Source organism: Arachis stenosperma, chromosome 4 (assembly GCF_014773155.1).
Source record: "Arachis stenosperma cultivar V10309 chromosome 4, arast.V10309.gnm1.PFL2, whole genome shotgun sequence".
Classification (NCBI taxonomy): domain Eukaryota; kingdom Viridiplantae; phylum Streptophyta; class Magnoliopsida; order Fabales; family Fabaceae; genus Arachis; species Arachis stenosperma.
The window spans coordinates 97,092,127-97,109,705 of record NC_080380.1 but is presented as its reverse complement, the minus strand read 5'-3'; the positions used below and the strand labels follow the sequence as shown (position 1 = coordinate 97,109,705).

General features: G+C 34.3%; 2 protein-coding genes across 4 annotated transcripts; both read left to right on the top strand.

The window, feature by feature from the left end:
- Nucleotides 1–7,928: 7,928 nt before the first annotated feature.
- Nucleotides 7,929–11,816, top strand: LOC130976646 (ferric reduction oxidase 8, mitochondrial-like). 3 transcript variants are annotated; one of them, XR_009084722.1, is made up of 8 exons: nt 7,929–8,205; nt 8,294–8,479; nt 9,152–9,317; nt 9,460–9,607; nt 9,692–9,748; nt 10,470–10,570; nt 11,040–11,116; nt 11,505–11,816. XR_009084722.1 is itself a non-coding variant. In XM_057901561.1 (4 exons), the coding sequence occupies exons 1-3, from the start codon at nt 7,980–7,982 to the stop codon at nt 9,235–9,237; spliced, it is 498 nt and encodes a 165-aa protein (XP_057757544.1). In that variant the 5' UTR covers nt 7,929–7,979; the 3' UTR covers nt 9,238–9,317; nt 9,460–9,655. The 3 variants fall into 3 exon arrangements, 1 of the variants encoding a protein (XP_057757544.1); XR_009084723.1 differs by lacking the exons at nt 11,040–11,116; nt 11,505–11,816 and adding an exon at nt 10,794–10,843; XM_057901561.1 differs by lacking the exons at nt 9,692–9,748; nt 10,470–10,570; nt 11,040–11,116; nt 11,505–11,816 and having other exon boundaries at nt 9,460–9,655.
- Nucleotides 11,817–15,593: 3,777 nt separating this feature from the next.
- On the top strand, nt 15,594–16,734 carry LOC130973277 (probable glutathione S-transferase). The gene is made up of 2 exons (XM_057897735.1): nt 15,594–16,005; nt 16,162–16,734. Exons 1-2 carry the CDS (start codon nt 15,691–15,693, stop codon nt 16,516–16,518), a joined length of 672 nt encoding a protein of 223 aa, XP_057753718.1. The 5' UTR covers nt 15,594–15,690; the 3' UTR covers nt 16,519–16,734.
- The last annotated feature ends 845 nt before the right edge of the window (nt 16,735–17,579 follow it).

The following is a 17,579-nucleotide window of genomic DNA, read 5'->3' as shown; positions in this document are numbered from 1 at the left end:
ATCCGAGCTCATGAAGCTTCTAGAAACCTTATCCCGCATGATTTTCTCTGAGAAGGGGTCCTCACTTTCTAAAGGGGTTAAATCACGATCTTCACAGCGTTTTTTGTTTTTGAGGTCGGATTCTAACCTCTTCATCTTTTCTTCAAGCTTTGTGCGACTTCGTAGTTCCTTCCGAAGTTGCTATTTTGACTCATGTTGTCGTTCCAGCTTAACCCACTACTAAAAAACTAGTTATTACAGACATATATTTCCAACGGATTTTATCCCACGGAAATATAGATGGAATTTGCGAGGGATTTTTTGTCAGAAATTAAAAAAATGAATTAGCATAAATTATAGACGGAAAAGAGAATCTGTCGATAATTCTGTCGGAAAAATTAATTTCTTTTCATGGGAAATAATTACCGACGAAAAATCCGTCTATAATTAAATGAATAAAAATACTACATTTCATTAAATTATTATAGATAGAAAATCTGTCTGTAATTTAAAATAATCCGTCGAAAATAATAAGTTAAACCTACCATTACTCGAGCTCCATTCACAGCACACAAATCAAGAGCTAAACCTAGCATTCCTCACCCTTTTTCTCCGTCAACGGGCTACTTCTTCTCCTCCTCTCCTCACCCACAGCGCCACTCCCGGCCACTCTAACCGCCGCAGCTACCTTCTCCTTCTTCACTAAACCAGTAGAACACAGCTCCTGTCTCTCTCATTCTTTCTAGTTTATAGAACAAAGCAAGCTCAAGCTCCACCACCGCCGCGCCTCTCTCTCTCCTTTTATCTTCCTCAGTTTTGGCTACAGCCATCATCTCTTCCAGCGCTACAACCATCATCTCCTCCAGTCAATACCGTGGCTACATCCGCGCAAGCCCTAGCTCCGTGGCGACCAAAATCGGTTCCACCGTCAGCCGCAGTTCCACCTCTCTCTTTCCCCTTGTTCGAACCGTAGAGACCAGGGCATCCTTCTTTTCTTCTGCGCTGTTTTGATTGTCTCTGCTTCCAGGTTTTAGTTTCAAAATTCTTTTAATTTTTGTTGAGTTCAATTAATTTTGTTTAGTTAGTCTGATTTTAGTAATTAGTTTAGTTAGATTTGTTTTCTGATTAGTGGATTTTTAGGTTGTTAAAATAGGATTTGATTAGGTTTTGACTCTGAATAGCTGAGAAATGTTTAGATTGTTAATCTGGATTGCTGAACGTTGCTGAATGTTGTTAATATGAGCTTGATGAATGTTGTCTAGAATAGAAATTTAATTCAGTTAATGGCTTCTTCTCTGGTAATGCTTCTTCTCGGTAGTTTTGCGTTTGGAGTATTAGCAAAATTGTATTTCTGCTTATCTATTCAACCTATTTTGTTTGTGACTGTGTGTGACCTTTTAGTTACTAGCAAATCAAAGAAGCAGGTAATATCAAGTTCCATTCAATCACTTTAGTGGCTGTTTTCACTTTCAATTATCATTATCTCATGCAGAAGTTCAAGGACCTCATCAATTATCATCTCAAGTCCACTGAGAGTTAACAGTTTTCTAGGATTCGGTAATCATTTGTACTTGAAATTCATGATCCAATAAGGCAATAAATTTACCTTTTCAACTATTCTGCATATCATTGTTTTGTCAACTAACATGCACTTTGTTTACCAGGCATTCTCTTATTATCCCAAAATCTCATTTTCCTTCACTGGATGCTACTCCTCCATCAGTGAGTAACTACTCATAAGATTAAAATTATCACATTTTTTCTGTCTTTACCCTGTTTAATTTTAGGTTGATGATAAATCGTTTCTCCATAAGGGAAAAAAATAGTGTTTAGGATTCTTGTTATATATGATATTGCTATTCTTAACATTTAAAGATAATGTGTCTAGTGCTTAGTTTCAATCTAGCATTTTACCAAGCATGAAAAGTTGCTAAGTAACATGCAACCGAAATATAGAATAAATGGCATGCTTGTATTTAATCAGTTTATGTATTCTGTACTTCTATAATGTGAGACAATTATCCTAATTAGCTTATGGTACAGGTGATAGCTGCAATGTGTCTGAAAGTACCATTTATTAGCAATGCAATCATGAAGGCTACTGGTAGTGGTATGTAGTTGAACACTTGTATTTCTATTTGAGCTTTTGTTTTCTTTAGTTTTGCATTTCAAGAGATTTTGCTCATTTTAAGCAACCCGGTTCGGGTTGCTAGCCGAAGCCTGCCTTGCGTTGCTTCTTCTTCCTATCTTAAGGGGATTGGCTCTGTTTTGGATACTCGGGATCCAATTTGAAGCTTCAGTTAGATATCACACCTGGCTTAGAACTGCAATGATATTTTTCGCTGCAATACACGGTGCAAGCACTTGCTTTGTTTGGGGTGTCAGCCACCATATACAGAAAAAAGTGAAGCCCAAACTCTTCAAAATTTTCAATTTTCTTTTAATTGTAGTAATGATTAGTACTCTCCTTTTAATTTTTTGTTCATGATTGTTGGGAAAACTCAACACAGGTTTAAATCAAGAACTTGTCTAACAGCGGAAGCACCAAAAAATAATTTTCCCACAACCTGTGCAATTAAATAGGCAACACCAAAGATACTCCAAGCAGCAAATATAATGGCAGAAATTAAATAATCAGACACCAGAATTTTAACGTGGGAAAACCCCCAAAAGAGGGACAAAAAAACCCACGGGACCTAGTCCAGAAAAATCTTCCACTATCAGAATAATGGGTACACAAATAGTCTTCCTAGTAACACTAGGGCATCTCAATAATCAACAAAATACATCATCAAAACTGATGGAATCAACATAAACCCTCCACAAAAGTGGGTATCTCAAATCAGGCAAAAGAGAAGGCAATACAACAAATAAGTTATATCCTAATGTTTATCTCTACACCAGGAATAACATACTAAAATTTCATAAGAAATGGAGCAAGTTTACCAAATCAATGTGATCAAGATAGCCATGCTCTTTTCCCCCAATTCTTCTTCTCTTCGCCGAAATGCTACGCTGCTTCTTTTCTCTTTTCATTCAAAAATGAATGAATCTTCTCTCTCTCACCTCTCGTGGCTTATGCCACTTTCTTTCCTTTATTTATTTTTTGTTTATTTAAGTTGTGTGGGCCCCACTTGATATTGGGGACCCACCAACAAATCTCCCCCTCACCAATTCAAGTGGGGACAGGCTGCTCCACCAAGCCCGCATTCTCTTTGCAGTAATCAAACTTCACTGCAGGTAAACTCTTAGTCATCATATCTGAACCATTATCATCAGTATGGATCTTCTCAAGTGCATATGACTTCATCTCAAGCGCTTGACGTATCCAATGATACCTCACCTCTATATGCTTCGATCTAGAATGAAACGTCGGATTCTTGCTGAGATGGATAGCACTCTGACTGTCACAAAATAACACAAACTTCTCTTGATTGATGCCTAACTCTTGTAAGAATTTCTTCATCCACAAGAGTTCCTTAGAAGCTTCAACAACAGCAATGTATTCTGCCTCTGTAGTAGACAAAGCAACACATTTCTGAAGTCGAGATTGCCACGACACAGCTCCCCCTGCAAAAGTCATCATATAACCAGAAGTAGACTTCCTTGAATCAAGATCCCCAGCCATATCCGCATCTGTGTAACCATCCAACACAGGTTGGCCACTCCCAAAGCATAAACAAACTCTGGAAGTACCATTAAGGTATCTGAGAATCCACTTCACTGCTTGCCAGTGTTCCTTGCCAGGATTAGAGAGAAACCGACTAACAACTCTAACTGCATGAGCAATATCTGGCCTGGTGCAAACCATAGCATACATCAAACTGCCAACTGCAGATGCATATGGAATCTTCTTCATTTCCGCTTTCTCTTTCTCACTTGTAGGACATTGCTGCGAACTCAGCTTAAAATGACTAGCAAGTGGAGTACTAACAGGTTTGGAATTACTCATGCTAAACCTCTCTAAAACCTTCTCAATGTACTTCTGTTGTGACAACCACAGTTTCCCATTCTTCCTGTCACGAGTGATACTCATGCCAAGGATTTTCTTTGCAGGACCCAAATCCTTCATAGCAAAGGATCTGTTCAAGTCTTTCTTAAGACTTTCAATCTTCTTAGTGTCATGACCAACAATCAACATGTCATCAACATAAAGCAAGAGAATTATAAAATCACCATCAGAGAATTTCTTAACATATACACAATGATCAGAAGAAGTCTTACTGTACCCATGAGCTTCCATGAAGGAATCAAACTTCGTGTACCACTGCCTTGGTGCTTGCTTCAGCCCGTATAAGCTCTTCTTCAACTTGCATACAAGATGCTCCTTTCCTTTAACCTCGAAACCCTCTGGTTGCTCCATAGAGATTTCTTTATCTATGTCACCGTGAAGGAATGCAGTCTTCACATCAAGCTGCTCAACCTCTAAATTCAAGCTAGCCGCCAATCCAAGCACAACTCGAATAGAGGACATCTTCACAACTGGAGAGAAAATCTCCTCAAAATCAATACCTTTCTTTTGCTCAAAGCCTTTCACAACCAATCGAGCTTTGTACCTTGGCCGTGAGACACTTTCATCCGCTTTCAATTTGAACACCCATTTATTCTTGAATGCTCTCTTACCCTTCGGCAACTTCACCAATTCAAAAGTATGATTCTCATGCAAGGATTTTATTTCTTCTTGCATGGCCTTCAACCAATCTTCCTTATGCTCATCAGACATAGCTTCTTGGTAGCTCTCTGGCTCCCCAGTCTCAGTGTTCATCACATACTCATGAGGAGAGTATTTCTGAGAAGGATGACGCTCTCTAGTAGATCTTCTCAATTCAGGCTCAACTGGTGGTTCATGTGGAACTTCAACATCTGGCACCTCAGGTTGAGGTGCAGGTTCATCATGCAAATTATCACCATCATTATCAACTTGTACATCTCCCCCATCAACAGGAGGTCTAGTGGAAGGACCAGGTTCATCATCAACAGAACGTCTAACAGTTACTGTTGGCTTATCTGTCTTCTCAAGATCTTCAATAGTTTGGTCTTCAAGAAAAATCACATCTCGGCTTCTAATTATCTTCTTGCTCACCGGATCCCAAAATCTGTAACCAAAGTCTTCGTGACCATAACCCATGAAGATACACTGCTTTGACTTCCCATCAAGTTTAGACCTTTCATCTCTTGGAATGTGAACAAAAGCCCTGCAGCCAAACACTCGCAAGTGACTATAGGAGACATCTTTCCCTCTCCAAACTTTCTCTGGAACATCACCATTAAGTGGAACAGAAGGAGAAATGTTGATCAAATCTACTGCAGTTCTCATCGCTTCACCCCAAAAGGATTTAGGCAACTTTACATGAGAGAGCATACACCTTATTCTATCATTGATAGTACGATTCATTCTCTCAGCAACTCCATTATGTTGAGGAGTCTTAGGAACCGTCTTCTCAAGCTTGATCCCATGTCCTTTACAATACTCTTCAAACGGACCCCTGTATTCACCACCATTATCTGCTCGAACACATTTTAATTTCCTTTCTGTTTCTCTTTCAACACTTGCATGAAAGTGTTTGAAGATTCCGAGCACCTGGTCTTTAGATTTCAAAATAAAAGCCCACACTTTTCAAGAATAATCATCAATAAAAGTAACAAAATATGATGCACCACCTAGTGTCTTAGCATCCATAGTGCAAACATCAGTGTGAACTAAATCTAGAACATGTGATCTCCTATGAGGTCCAGAATTATGAAATGATACTCTAGCATGCTTTCCAACAAAACAATGAGTGCAAGCATTTAAAGTTGTACCTTTCACTGGAAGTGAGTGCTTCTTGGCCAAGACGCTTAGTCCTTTCTCGCTTAAGTGACCAAGACGTATATGCCACAAATCAGAAGAGGAATCATCAGCTACATTCACATCTTCTTTGCACAACTTTGCTTGCAACCGGTAAAGAGTAGTAAGACTATTGTCTTCTCTAGCAACAATGAGAGCCCCTTTGGTAATCTTGCATTTTTCACTACCAAAGGAAGTGCAATACCCCTCTTGATCCAATGCCTTCACTGAAATGAGATTGAATCGCATATCTGGCGCATGCCTAACATTCTTCAACTGCAACTTGCATCCCATATTAGTTTCAAGCCACATATCACCCATACCAATGATATCACACACTCCTATATCTCCCAATTTAATCTTGCCAAAATTTCCAGCAGTATAGGAAGTGAAAAATTCACGCTTCGGAGTGACATGACATGAGGCACCAGAGTCCATAATTCAAGTGGAATCATCACAGACAAGATTCACATAATTTTCATCATATGTGATAAGAACATCTTCATAAACAATAGCAGCAGTTTCTTTATCACTATCTTTACCTTTGTCTTCGTTTCTTCCCCTTGATTGTTCTCTTTTCAAGAACCTACAATACCTCTTGATATGCCCCGACTTGCCACAATAGTGACAAATGAACTCTTTTCTTGGCTTGTACTTTCCTCTTGACTTGCTTCGACTCTCTGACCTGTCAGAACTGTGAGGTTTTCTACTTTGACTTCTCCCCCGTGACTCTGAAACAAGTGCTTCTGACTGTGAGGAGGCATTAGTCAAACCTCGCTCTCTTCTCCGGGCTTCTTCATTCAACATGCTCTCTTTAACCATTGCTAACGTCAACTTCCCATTTGGAGCTGAGTTAGTCAGTGTCACAACCAGAACTTCCCAACTATCAGGCAAAGAGCTCAACAACAACAAGGCTTGCAACTCATCATTCAAAGTGATTTCATTATTTGTCAGTTGGTTCACCGTCTCCTGAAAAATACTCAAGTGCTCCGGCATTGATTTACCTTCAACATACTTCATATTGACAAGCTTCCTAATCAAGAATGCTTTGTTTTGCACATTCTTTCTCTCATATAACTCCTTCAATTTCTTCCACATCTTCTCAGCATTCGTTTCGGTGTCAACATGTGGATACACACTAAGATCAAGCCATTGCCTAATCAAAGCAACTGCCTTCCGATTCAGCTTCTTCCATTCAGCATCGGATTTAGTACCTTTGGATTTATCTCCCTTCACAGGATCATACAAGTCCTTGCTATACAACATATCTTCCATGAGGGTCTTCCAAATTGAATAATTTTGGGAATTCAATTTGACCATATTCGGTCCATGAGTATTTTCCTCCATTTAATCAGCACAGAAATAAACAACCAAAGCTCTGGATACCACTTTGTTGGGAAAACTCAACACAGGTTTAAATCAAGAACCTGTCTAACAGCGGAAGCACCAAAAAATAATTTTCCCACAACCTGTGCAATTAAATAGGCAACACCAAAGATACTCCAAGCAGCAAATATAATGGCAGAAATTAAATAATCAGACACCAGAATTTTAACGTGGGAAAACCCCCAAAAGAGGGACAAAAAACCCACGGGACCTAGTCCAGAAAAATCTTCCACTATCAGAATAATGGGTACACAAACAGTCTTCCTAGTAACACTAGGGCATCTCAACAATCAACAAAATACATCATCAAAACTGATGGAATCAACATAAACCCTCCACAAAAGTGGGTATCTCAAATCAGGCAAAAGAGAAGGCAATACAATAAATAAGTTATATCCTAATGTTCATCTCTACACCAGGAATAACATACTAAAATTTCATAAGAAATGGAGCGTTTACCAAATCAATGTGATCAAGATAGCCATGCTCTTTTTCCCCAATTCTTCTTCTCTTCGCCGAAATGCTACGCTGCTTCTTTTCTCTTTTCATTCAAAAATGAATGAATCTTCTCTCTCTCACCTCTCGTGGCTTATGCCACTTTCTTTCCTTTATTTCTTTTTTTTTTATTTAAGTTGTGTGGGCCCCACTTGATATTGGGGACCCACCAACAATGATCTTCAAACAGATTTGGAAGTGGCAAAACACAGGACGAATATACCTCGCAGGAGTGATTACACTTGTCACCGAGCTAGTTATCTATGTCACTTCACTTCCACAAATCAGAAGGATGAAGTTTGAAATCTTCTACTATACACATCATCTCTACACAATCTCTCTAGTATTCTTCTTGTTCCATGGTGGGGATAGGCACTTCTATACAGTCTTCAGAGGACTATTTCTTTTCAACCTCGACAAACTGCTCCGCATCATACAATCGAGTCCAAGAACCTGCATGGTTTCGGCTAGAACTTTCCCATCCAAAGCTGTGGAAATAGTTCTGCCTAAAGATCCATGTATTTAATCTGATATTGAGCTTTAGAAGTGAAAAAAGATGAGAACAAAGAATATGAAATTTAAAAGCTTCTTTCAAATGATTTGCAGGGCTAAAGTATATGCCTACAAGTGTTATATTTATGAAGATACCAGCAATATCACATCTTCAATGGCATTCTTTCAATATAATATCAAGTTCCAGGGCTAAAAACCAAACCATGTCTGTAATAATCAAATCTGAAGGGTGGTGGACTAATTTTCTTTATGATCTGATACAAGCTGAGATTGACAAAGGTGCTGACTGTGTGTAACCTTTAGTTACTAGTAATTTTCAACATGATTTGTGTTTGTGATTTTGTGACTGTGTGTGTCCCATGAATGGTAAACTATTTTGCCTTTTTAGATTAGCTTCAAATGGCTGCTCTGTGTTGTTTTTCCGGGAGTTAATCGTCAATTCAAACTGACGTTAAAATGAACATGCTAAAACAAATTGATAAAATAAGGCAAATAATAGGTGCTTCTGCTTGGTGACTCAATTTGTTTTCTTTGAACTTAAGAGCTCATGAGGAACCACCAAAAACTGGAAATGTAGTGAAAGAATGCTAATGTGTTTGTGTGATGTTGCAGCTGAAGAAACCGGGAGAAGATGAGTAGGGTATATAGATATCTTATTCATCACTTTTAATTTCTTGCTACAATAATAATACGTTATCATCAATCAATATTCAATTGGATACTAACTATATAGCTGTTTACTTAAGCAGCAGTAGTCCACATGATCAAACCATCATTAACTAACTAATTTTTACCATCCATCATCATTAGCTATATATAAATCACTATTCCTTCATTCTCTTTTGGATTAATTATAATTATCTAGTGATCAATTATTGTTATTATTATTATTATTTCCAGTTTGAATATCATCAGCTATATAAAAGTTTATTTTTCTTTCATTTTTCAAAGCTGCTTTCTTGGCTCTTGCAATATTTGAGGACCTTGAAGTTTCTTGCAATATTATGTACTCTTTCAATACTGCCGTGATTCGTTGACCATTACATCATTATGTAAGTGTTGAAGCTTTGGCAGAACAAATTCACTGGTTCAATTCCTTCAAGGCTTGGACAGAATGGTAAATTAACTGAACTTGATCTTTCAACAAACAAGCTCAAAGGACTAGTTCCAAAGTCTCTTTGTTATTCTGATTTTGCTCAACAACTTTTTCTTTGGATCTTTGCCTAATGATCTTGGTGAATGCTACACTCTTGATATAGGCAAGTTAAAGAGTGTTTTGGAAATCCTTCTTCTTCATGGAAACAGATTCTCAGGTGAAATTCCACTAGATATAGGCAAGTTAAAAAGTGTTCTTAAGATGGATTTGAGTGTTAACAACTTTTCAGGTGCTATTCCTCCTGAGATTTGGTAAACTTTCATTGCTAATTAATTTTACTTTAATTTCCATAAATTTAATTCTCCTTAATTAATCTTAAAAATAAAAATCTGCAGTGCGAACACAAAATTCATTGCATTCATGATCACTTATGGTCTTAGTGCTGCTGCAAGGTTAGTTAATTAAACATATTCTTATGTTTTAGATTTTATTAATTTTTTTTAATTATTGAAAATCCTCGCCATGAAAGTGACTTTTACTCTCTCAGTTCTGCTTGGTTTGTGCTTTGTTTGGGCACTTGTGAGTTGTGAAGGGTCATAATATATGGATTCAAATGTTAGTAGCAATTCTAAAATCTTCAGATGCAGGGAACTCAGCTAAACTATAAAAAGAAAATTAGAAGCATATCATGAAACTCAAGGATACCGATGAAATCAAGATCGTAAAAATGATCACAAATACAACTTCTGCCTGGTAACCTGCTGAGGTCTTGAGGAAATCCAACACTCGAGTAAATTCACAATCACAGGAATTACTAACAAGTTTGATTACAAGAAAAATAGCTTAACTTCTTTGGCAGAGATGTAATACCTTCTGGAGCATACAACTTGTTTTTAGAATTGGCTGCATGAAATCTAACAAGCTTCAATTCTAGCATTCTTTCACATTCTTTCAATTTTCGACATGTCTATGGGATTTTTTTTAAATGATTTATTTATTTTAACCACGAAGAGCTGCCTTTCACTGCTTGTACCTCATTTTTTTGTTTTAAGTTAATATTGTTGTAGCTGTTCTTTGGAAATATCTTTTGAAGTTATGAGAAAATTTGATTTGTTAAATATTCGTTGACTGTTATTTATCTCGACATTCACTTTACTTATTGTTGTTTACCAGGGTTCAACCGTGGAAATGACAGATTTGGATAGGGATGATGTGGGATCAGAAGATGCTAACTTTTTGTTCAGTGGTCATAGAGCAAGAATCACCTGTATGAGGTAATAATGTTACATAATTGTTTTTGTGTTTTACAAAAATTAATGAAAAATGGTACCTGTAACTATAGGTTTAGACATTATCTAGATATGTAGGGATCAATGTGTTTGAACTGGAATCCCAAGATAGTGTATATTGATGAACTTTTGAGTTACAACGATAGAGAAGCTAAACTGTAGCAAATGATCAAAGACATGAACTAATTGCTATATCCTTTATTTACAGTGAGTAACTTCTCTAACTAACTCACTAAAGGGATCCTATAATTAACTCGGGATTTCATCATGTTTCTAGTGGTAAGGTAACTTATAATGAATGTGAAATTATTTTACTAGACTTACCAGCATGATAATTGGAATCCACAATATACCACTTGGTATTATGTATTTTGTTACTAGCAAATTCACTAGAAATGAAATTGAAATCACCAGTTATTTATTCATGATTTCCCAATTGTTTATATGTTGCTAGGTGCTGTTCAAATTATAGTAATTAATAACTGAGGACAAAGTGGGTGGAGCCTTGAAGTTTAACACACACCCCCTATGGTAATGTTTTCAGTTATCCTATCTGAGTTTTTCTTGCTATTTCTAAATTTTTTATGCTTTCCAGTCTACACATTCAAGCTTGAAAATGTTGTTAATCTCTTGTAAATAAAATAGTAATCTCTCTGTACTGATTTGTTGAACCTATAGGTCCATAACCTATATTTAAAACTTGATATGTTATTTCTGTAAGCTTGCCCAAGCAACGTCCAACCAGATATCCAAGCTTAATTTTATGTTTTGCATTTTATAATTTAGATGTTCCTAGTTAAGAGCTGAGATTTTATGTTTTGCTTTTTATAATTTACATGTTCCTAGTTATATTTCTACCCATATGAAATATTTTGTTGTCTCATTGGTCTTAATTAATTCTCTACTGAATTGGAAGCAGAGATAGACTACCTCAATCAGATATACATTCAGCGGCGGCATGTTTGAGATGAATGAAGTGAAGGATGGCAGTCCGTACGGTGCCCGAACTTATGCTGGTGGTGATGGATCAAGACAACCAACTAAACTTGAGTTGGAGCAAGCATTCCACGAGGGCAAGTATATTGCCACCATTACTAAGAAGCTCAAGAAAGAATGATGCTATCCATAAATTAGGATATTGTATCTTGATGAGTCCACTAGTAGTTACTTGTCATCTAATGTATTCAGCTTGTATTATTGCATGGAAATAATTGCTTCTTATTATAAAGAAAGCGCTTTGTACTCATTGGTGTGTTTTTCTATTTGTACCATCAATAAAAATTTGTATTTATTAAATTTATATTTATTTTGTATGAAAATAAGTTTATTTTGCAATGAAAAAATCTTTAAAAAATTCATTTTTCTTTACTAATGGATTTACAGACGAATTTTCTGTCTGTATTCAGAGTTTGGGATGGTTTTCCAAGGTTTCAATTACCAACGAAAAATCCGTCTGTAATTACCGATGGAAAATCCATCGGAAAGTTCGATGTTTCAGGGAAATGGATGGAGAATTTACAGAGAAAAAATTCGTCAGTAACTGGTAAAAATTTGTCGGTAATTTTCCGACAGAAAAAATTCGTCGGTAAATAATTTCCGACGAGGCTTTTACAGAGGGACAAAATCTGTCAGTAACCAAAAATCCTTCTGTAATAAAGACTAAATCAGTCTGTATTAATCCCTTTTCTAGTTGTGACCTCCAATTGTTCCAGACGGCCTTGATGACCTTGAACCAGTCCCATGATCTCTGCTACATTCCTATTTTTTTATCCTTCGGAAATGTAAATATGGGAGCATATCCTTCTTCCTCCTAGCTCCCTTCTATCTCTCTCCTCGGCAATACCTTTACCTCTTTCTGAGTGTTGAGATATAAAAAATGCTCGATCGTTATTGTGGTGTCCTCCACTTTGTGATTCTGAATTTGATGTAATACGTTCATCTTTTGAGTGAACATCCACCATGCTTGATGGTTGGCTTCCATGTCCTCGGTAGTTACGCCAATGTTTCGAGGGAATACCTGAAACCAAAGTTGTAGGGGTCTAGACGTGTGATCCAAACTCCTATGATTAAAGGTTCTGACTTGTTTGCTAGAAGGGTAAAATTGTCCAATATTTTTTAGTGGATAATGGTAGGAGGTACTTGTAAGGGATTTCGATGCTTAAGCTAGTAAGAGTTTTAGACAGACTTAAGTGAAGATTGAGAAATACTTGAATTTGATAGGGTATTTTGTAGAGACAGATGACGACTTGGCTATTACTCCTGTATATTTTCACTTGTCATAGTGGATAATTTCTTCTTTAAAATTAGGAAAGTAATCCCACATTCTGGTAGTGGCTGAGCTTTGGATAGGATCTAAAGTAGTGTTTGACAATGTGTTATTTGTCATGCAAGTCTCGTCAAACGTAGGTTGTGAAACTCATGCCCCAAACAATCGAGTGAACTGACCTGTGCCTTTAACTAACATAATCTGGGTGAATATGTTATACTTTTTAAACTCCTTGTATAATTAATTGGACTTGTATATTTGGACCTTAACTTTTATCTTTGGCCAGGGTATGAATAATTATGTTAGAAAAAAAATTCAAAAAAAATGAGAGGTTGAAGATGTTGTTACCATGGGAATAAATGAATAAGGGTAAAGTATATTTTTTGTCCCTGAAGTTTGACAAAAATTTTAAAAATATCCCTAAGTTTTATTTTATTTCAAATTTATCCTAAAAGTTTTCGATTTGTATCAAATATATCCATGATGGCTAATTTTTCAAAATATTTAAGACCAATTCAACAACAATTTCATAAGAACAACTCCTCAACACAAGTAAATTAAACATAATTTTCATGCATTATTGTTAAATTAGTCTTAAATTTTTTGAAAATTTATCCGTCGAGAATATATTTAATGCAAATTAAAATTTTTTTAGATAAAATTAAAACAAAATAAAACATAGGAGTATTTTTAAAATTTTTGTCAAATTTCAAGAAAACAAAATATACTTTATCCATTGAATAAAAATAAATTTTTGATTATAAAGTGAAAAATAAAAATAATTATCATATATATATATATATATATATTATATATATATTAAAATTGATCATCGATATAAAATATATATTAAAATATAAAATAAATATTAAAAATTAGTTAAATTATATATATATATTGTAAATATATAATAATAAATTTTAATAATTATTTTAGTATATATAATATTTTTAAATAAAAGATGATGAAACAAGTGTAAAAAGTGTGGAAACTGGAAACACCTCATTGTGATATTCCGCTTCTAAGTCTAAAGTCTAAACAAGGAAGGATACGAGAAAACACCAAACCAAAATAAAAAACTACAGCATCTCCATTACAACCCGTTGCTGATGTAATCCCTTGCATCACTTCTGGTCCTTCCGCGTGGAAAGTTATTGAATAGAACAAAATAATCCTTTTGAGAATAATAATAAAATTTAATTATTCTATTAATTTTGTAGTTTCGAAAAAATTTTTAATGAGGTTTTTATATTTTTAATTAAATTTTAATTTAATTTTTTTAATTAGATTATTTTTTATAGTAATTGGTTTAATTATATAGAAATTCAACTAAAAAAAATGAGTACAAAAACTTAAATAAAAAAAGAAAATATAAAAATTCAATTAAAAAAAAATTTAGTACAAGAACTCAATTAAAAAAATATAAAAATTTAATTAAAAATTTTGTGAAACTATAAAAATTAATAGAGTAAATTAAACATAATAATAATAATAATAATAATAATAATAATAATAATCTTTTTGACGGAGTTGGAGTATTCAATAAGAAAATTACTGTGATCTAAAACTTTTGAGAAATATTTACACGTTTTGCAACATAATTAAGATGTATGTCAAATATTAAATTAATAGTTGTAATTATTCCTAAGATATAGAAGTATTAAATATAGACAATTTTGTAAAAGAAGAGAAGATAACTTTTTGTTTTTTAATTATTTTGTTAGTTTAATTTTATTAAATTTATAATTTAGTTTTTACAATTTCAGAATTTATAATTAAATTAAATCTTTATATTAGACTATTTGTATTTTTATACTAGATATTAATTTTTAGCTAAGTTTTTTTCCAAAATATAAAATTATATTACCAATAATAATGAATTAAGAAAATGGTTTAAATCAAGTAATTATGATCATTTCTAGTTTTCTTTGCTCAGCTCCAAATTCATGGTTCATTACATTTGAAATTTGATCAACAAAGATGTGTCATGAAAGACTAATCTTGAATTAAGATTTTTTTAATTATTCTTATTAAGAATATATTTTAAAATATTTGTTTTATATTTTATATAAAATAAATTATAAAATATTTAAAAATAATTCAAGATTATTATATTTATTTTATAAAAAATAGTAAATGTTTAACTAAAAAATTTATCTAATATAAAGATTTAATTTAAACATTAAAATATAAAAAGTAATTAAATTATTTTCTTTTTGTTCTGGATTCTTCTCGTGCATTCGTCATGTCTCACGCCACTCTCAGAGTCCCATTCATTCGCATTTATTTTTAATTAATACAGAATGCCGTACTATAACTGTAGTCTTTGATTTTCATCTTATTTAGACTTTATTTCTTTATATTTACATTTTTGAGTAATAAGCTGAATTAATTTTTAAAATATTTAATTGAATATTTTAATTTTTAATTACACAGTAAATTATGTTAAAAATTTAGATAAATTATTCTTTATTATTAAATAAAATCATAGAATTCTTTAAAAAAAAATTAAAACTCTTACATCAATATATTATAAAAAATAATCTGATATAAAAATTAATTTATTTATAAAATAAAATTTAATAATTAAAATTTGTTAAAACAAAAATATTCATTAATTAAAATATCTTATAGTTTTTTATTCTTTCCTAGTCAACCATTGTGCACCATAAAAGTCAGTGTTATTGAGCAACGTGGTAGGTTGAAAATGAGGCTTCTTGGTTCTATAAATACCCACACAAGTCATCATAGGAATCACCAATCATATACCAAAATCTAAGTACATCTCTTATTTCTCTCAGTGCAACGGGATTTGAATTGCTTTTTGCTTCTAATCAATATGGCTCAGGATGATGTGAAACTCTTGGGGGTTGTGGGAAGCCCGTTTGTTTGCAGGGTTCAGATTGCTCTAAAATTGAAGGGAGTTGAATACAAATTTGTAACACAAGATTTGCAGAACAAGAGTGAAGAACTCCTAAAATACAACCCAATTCACAAGAAGGTGCCAGTGCTTGTTCACAATGAGAGGCCCATAAATGAGTCCCTTGTGATTGTTGAGTACATCGATGAAGCTTGGAAGGGCAAATCCATTTTGCCCACTGATCCTTACCAGAGAGCCCTGGCACGTTTCTGGGCCAAGTTCATAGATGACAAGGTAAATAATATTAGTTCTCATCATATATAGTACTTTAATTTTCTTTACATTTAAAAATGATGTAAAATGTTTTACATTATCCATGAATTAAACTCAAAGTATAAATAAACTCCGTTAGATCCGTAATTATGTTATTTTTTAACCGTGCAAATCCAGGTGTTCGGTGCTGCATGGAAATCTGTTTTCACCGTTAACGAGGAAGAGCGTGAGAAGAACGTTAAAGAAACACACGAGGCTCTTCAGTTTCTTGAAGATGAGCTTAAAGGCAAGTTCTTTGGAGGAGAGGAATTTGGCCTTGTGGACATTGCCGCTGTATACATTGCGTTTTGGGTGCCTCTGATTCAAGAAATTGCAGGTCTTCAACTGTTCACTAATGAGAAGTTTCCCAAACTCTACAAATGGAGTCAAGAATTTCTGAGTCAACCAACTATCAAAGAGTGTTTGCCTCCTAGAGACCCAATTTTGGCCTTCTTCAAAGGTCGCTATGAAAGCCTTCTTGCTTCAGCAAAATAGATTTGATACTAGAGAGCGGGTTGAAATGAATGTCGGAGTTTGTTGAGGAATGTATTGAGTTTCTTGCGCGGTGGTGTTGACGTGTTCTTGTTCAATTGTTTTTATTAGAATTTCGTTTATTGTAAACGGTACTGTTCCAAGTTCCAACCTCGGATTCCTCCCTGTTAGAGAAATCCTAGGATCTTCTCGGTTAATAAAAGAGTTTGTTAATAATAATTTTCTTTCCTGTTGGACTATTATTTTTAAAAGCACGGGAGAACGGCAACACATTGGCCAGTTCGACACGATTTTGACCATTAGACGAGTTTGGTTTAAAAAAAAAAAATCACTTGGTACTGAATCGAATAAAACTTAAAAAGAAAACAATTAAAAGATCAATTAATCAATTAAATTTATGTCATTTTTAATAATTAATCGATTTAAAATAATAAATTATAAAATAAATTAATTTCTTAAATTTTAAATTTTATATATAAATATATTATTGATATGGGCGTTATAGATCGACCTAAGCGGATGTGTAAGTTATAGATCGACCTAAACAGTATAACTCGGCAATTTATGTTACAAAATCGGTAACCGATAAAACGAGCGTCTGAATAAAAATGTCTTCATCTGACATTACTTTCCATAAATGAGGAGAACTTTCAAAATGTAATCATCGGATACTTCACCCTATAAAAAGGTAAGGTAAGATGCTTTTAAAGAATTAAGCACACATTGAATATACAATACTGATTTAAGCATTGGAGTGTCTTTTGCATATACACTCCCTTTTTTCTGTTCTCTCCACGACGTGGTATACCTCTCTGACGAGAAGCTCGGACCTCCAAGTTCTTAGCTCGATGTTGGGAATAATAGCTTGGTGCTAGCTGCCAAGAGTTGAGTTATAGCCAAGTTATTCACTCAAAAACAATAAGCACCCACCGTGGGGCCGATATATAACTCTCCTTTCCTTTTTTGGACGCAAAATTTCCAAAGTCCATCCATGGCTGGTCTACCTCCCCATTCGAATTCCTTTAGATGGTAACTGAGTTGCAACAAGCAAATCAACGTATGGC